Raw genomic sequence first — 4,777 nt, 5'->3', positions numbered from 1 at the left:
ATCTGAAATCATGAAAATCTCATTCCAAATCTGCATTAAGTTTATGTTAATTGCTAACATTCATATATGGTGATGGAAATGTATGCATTCTTGTTATTTGTGCAACTGTAGCCATGAAGAGTCAGTTTATTAGCAATACCAATGTGCTTATAGATTTACAATTATATTAATACTTATATTTTAATTTACATGTGTACAGTCATGCCCTTGTTACAGAGTGATGTTCATACAACTTACATATTCTAAGAAAAGAAACAAAAAATAGACTTGATATGCAAAACATTTCCTTTTTAATAAACATATGAATGTGCTAATGGTTCCACCCTTTTTGCATATATTTAATGAACTATGTATTTCAACACTCTAAATGAGGTAATTAGAAGAAAAATAATTAATCAGAATATGTATATATCTTTTATGTAATAAAAAGATAATGAAGTCGAACTTGAAAAATCATTGAAATAAACAAGATTACAAAACTGTAAAATATAAATATAAATATAAATGCATGTGTGTGTGTATGTATATGTATATGTATATGTATATGTATATGTATATGTATATGTATATGTATATGTATATGTATGTATATATATATATATATATATATATATATATATATATATATATATATATATCTATCCATCTATCTATCTATCTATCTATCTATCTATCTATCTATCTATCTATCTATCTATCTATCTATCTATCTATCTATCTATCTATCTATCTATCTATCTATCTATCTATCTATCTATCTATCTATCTATCTATCTATCTATCTATCTATCTATCTATCTATCTATCTATCTATCTATCTATCTATCTATCTATCTATCTATCTATATTTGTGTTTGTGTTTGTGTTTGTGTTTGTGTTTGTGTTTGTGTTTGTGTTTATGCGAGTGTGTGTGTGTGCGTGCATGCGTGTATGTGTGTAAAACATAATAAACAAAAAAATCAAGAACTGCAATGCATTACCCCATAATGGCAGCTGCAAGACCAACACATCCAGTGCCTGACCCTAATTCAAGCACAGTTCGGCCTTTTATCAGACATTTTCCTGCATCTGAAATAAATGTAATTATGTTTACTGAATCCTTCATTTTATTTCTATTTCATATTTCTGATATATGAAAAGTGTAAATGTTCTAAATGCTACATTGTTGTTTAATCCTTTGGCTGCAGTGGTTAGGTGTTTTATATTTCCAGGCCAAGAAGTACATAATTTTAGTTTACCCACAAATGTAGCAATCAGCCAACCTTGTTTCCATTAATCACAAACAGAAAGAAATGCAGCGGTCTATTCACGAGGGCATCTAACAACAAAAGGTATGTTAGCACATTGGACCAATTGTGTGTTATGAGTTGATTTGCATGTAAAGAAAAAAAAAAAAAAAATGTACACATGATGAAGATAGAGAATATAAAATGTCTTTATGATTTACTTTCAACACGGAATATAGTTCTATTTGGCATTACATATAATTTGCACATTATGTGCCATAAAACTGGCTAATTTCAAATAGTTTTGGAAGATTCCTTTTACAATGGCATACAGTTGCACTATCCAAGCTCTCCTGATTTCTTATGTGTAGTAGGGGAAAGGAGCTTTGCAATCACAGTGAAAAAAAGTAGTGATGTTATGAGTGCCTTTAACAGTGGGTGTCTGAAGTTAATCTTTGCTCTTACTAATTTAGGATACAATTGAGTAATTTTGGACAATCATCTTTGGCCAATAACTACATCCACACTGAACTGCTGTTAATTTCTGCCAACATAGCATTATTATGGAACACTGAGACTTTTTTTAAGTAAGAAAAAAGCTATTGCATCTAGGTAAATTCAATTAGGAAATTACTTCAAACACATTATTTTTCCATGGCTCAAAATTTACTAGGCCACATCAAACTGTGTAATCTAAAATAATGAGATTTACTTAGCATGACAATGATCCCAAGACCTTCATAAACTTTTCAATGAAAAAAAAAAGGTAATCCTTTACAAATGAATAAGGTACATAACTAAAAGTACACTTTTCTAATGTACAGGTTGATAAATTTGAGTCAGTTATTCATACCTAAGCCATACAAACTAAAAAACAATGTATAAAAGAATGAAAATAAGCACAAAAAAATCTCAACAAAGTGAAGATAGGGACACAACAGCTTATCAAATTACATGAATGTATGCATATGTGACTCTGTCAAGCAGTTTCCATACTTTGTAATTCTGCAAAGACAAACAAACCTCTACTGTGTATATATCCTAGTAATGTTTAATATTTGAAAATAAATCTGCTAGGCATCAAAGGTCATATAGGACTATGGTAAAGTATTGTGTTGGAAAGGGCAAAGGAGAGTTAAGGATTATAATAAAATGTGTTAGATGTCAAAGGTTTGAGAGCATTATAAGATAGTATGGTAGTGAAAAGGGAAAAGTAAGTGAACTAGTGCAGAAATTAGGAGAAAGGGGAGGGTTAAGCTGGTAAGACGATTGAGTGAATTATAGTCTGTGACTGGGGAAGGTATAGGAAAAAATGTTCATGGAAAAATAGAGATAGCTGCTGGAAAAGTAGGAGTAGAATCTGGGAAGAGGGGAAGATGGTAGATGTCAAAGATTAGAGGGTGTTAGGAAAGTATGGTAATGAAAAGGGAAAGGAGTTAAGTAAATGAAGTAGAGCAGGGATTAGTAAAATGGGAAAGGTTGAGGATGTAGAGCGATAAAGTGAACTGCCTTGTATCTGTGAATAAGGATAATAGGTGATAACAGTAGATATGGTTGTCTTAGTAGTACGGGATTTGGTATCTATGGGTCGAAATAAACGATCAGGAGTAGCCAAAGGAGTAGTGTCCGGGGGTTCCATAGGGAAGGTGGGGTCTGGGGAAGGGTATTGTGATAAAAGAGCGTGCATCCAGGAGATACATGTGAATCCAGGAGGAAAGGGGAGGGATACTGGGGAAGGATGTTTTTTTTTGGGGGGGGAAGGGGGGAGAGTTGAATGGTTTGGGTGGTTGAGAGGATGAGGTATGTGGAAAAGATTTTTTTTTTTTTTTTGGGGGGGGGGGGGTTGAGAGGATGAGGTTTTTTGGGAAGGGGTAAGGGGAATATAAGTGGGTAGGGCAACTGAGTGAATTTCAGTGTATCTGTGACTGGGGAAGGAAAAGAGACACTGTTCAGGGAAAACAGAGGTGGCTGTTGGAGAAGTAGGAAGAGAAGAATCCAGGGGATGAGAAAGGGGGACTGGTGAAAGTGGTGAAGTATCAAGAAGAATGTCTGGAGGGGAGGGGTCTGGAGGAGGACACTGTTGTGATAGAGGGAATTTGTGAATATATTGTGAAGATGGTGGGGGAGCAGAGCGAAGGACTGTTTTGGAATAAGTTGAGAGAGAAAAACCTCGTCGTTGTGCGTCCTGTCTGGCCTCACGTAGTGTGAGTCCTAGTTTAAATCTGAGGACTGCTACCTCACATTCGAGCTTATAGACAGGGCAGCTCCTATAAATTACATCATGGGAGTCTCCACAACTGGCACTTGTACATGACTGAACAGGGCAATTTGAATGGTTATGACAAGGCTGTGAAGTGACAATGTTTGGCTGGGTGGCCAAAATGCCAACATTTCTGACAATGACGAGGAATGTCGGAAATTATAAGACAATCCACCAATATAAACCTCATGGGGGAGGTCTTCTCTATGGAAGCTAATCTTGGCAATATTGATGTGGGCCTAACACTGGCCTCTAGGAGGAATAGTGTAACACTGTACTGCCACTGCATCATATTCAGCAAGGCAGGAAAGTAGGTCTTTTAGACAATCTGACCAGTCCTTGTCATACATGGGACGAGCATCTGGGGGAATAGAAACAGTTCCAGTACAAGTATGAAGAATAGGATGAGGTTTGGCAAGAATGGGTTTGCCAGTAAGGTCAGTTAGGGTAGATAGTGCAAGAGCTTGGGATTCAGATGTAACTGTGACAAGGCGTGAATGATCAGAGCAACTGCAAAAGGTAACCTTGCCTACTTGTTTCTGGACGCACTGCTGATAGGAAAGGGTATTCTAAGAAAAGGGGGTTGTGGGGAGAATCACAAAGAATCGATCCCACGTGGCTGGGCCAAAGATAGTACTCAAGTTTGCAGAGGTGGAGACAGTAGAAGGACGAGGGCGAGAGGAAGATGGGGTGGTGTGGTATGGAGTAGTTCTGTGAGGGGAGGATAATAAGGATGAAGAGAATAAGGGAAGAGGGGATAGACATTGAAGAGGACTGTTCAGCAGGAGATGAAAAGGAGAATGTTAGGGAAGAGGAAGGGGTGCTTTCTAGAGGTTGAGTAATAACCTGGTAGGGTGTTCTGGAATGCTTAGAGTTGTTTGTAAGTGTAGAAGAGGGGGTATTAGTATCAGAACTATGGCTAAAGGAGGGGCTGGGGTCTGAAAACCATCAAAATCAAATTCAGACAGGCTATTTCATAAAGGAGCAAGTCTTAATGCCCCTATTAAGGGTAGAGAATCTTTATCAATGGCTATGGTGAGTCTGAATTAAATTGGGAAAAGGAATGGGCTACCACTCAGGGTCCCCATAAGGGCTATGCAATTAACCAAGGGAATACTGTGCCCATGGCTCCAGAGGGGTCCCCAAGGCCTTTCGTGACTGACACAAAGTCAGCCTTTTATCCTTTCAGCACGGCTCTCACACCTTGAGGATGGGACAGAAGGGAATAAAGAAGATATGGGAGGGGAAAGAAGAGAAGAAGAGACAAAGCAAAATTAGTTGAGGAGAGGCC

The 4,777-nt window shown here is 37.3% G+C and overlaps 1 protein-coding gene across 1 annotated transcript in view; it reads right to left on the bottom strand.

Moving 5' to 3' along the window:
• Nucleotides 1-980: 980 nt before the first annotated feature.
• Nucleotides 981-4,777, bottom strand: part of LOC138860900 (protein N-lysine methyltransferase METTL21D-like) — a gene marked incomplete at its 3' end in the record, with an annotated part of 4,809 nt that continues 1,012 nt past the window's right edge. Inside the window, 1 exon segment of the mRNA XM_070119434.1 lies at nt 981-1,068. Within this exon segment, the coding sequence (XP_069975535.1) occupies nt 981-1,068 (88 nt within the window).

Source organism: Penaeus vannamei, unplaced genomic scaffold, assembly GCF_042767895.1.
Source record: "Penaeus vannamei isolate JL-2024 unplaced genomic scaffold, ASM4276789v1 unanchor206, whole genome shotgun sequence".
Lineage (NCBI taxonomy): Eukaryota > Metazoa > Arthropoda > Malacostraca > Decapoda > Penaeidae > Penaeus > Penaeus vannamei.
Note: the sequence above shows the minus strand (reverse complement) of the source record. Positions and strands in the feature narration are given on the sequence as shown.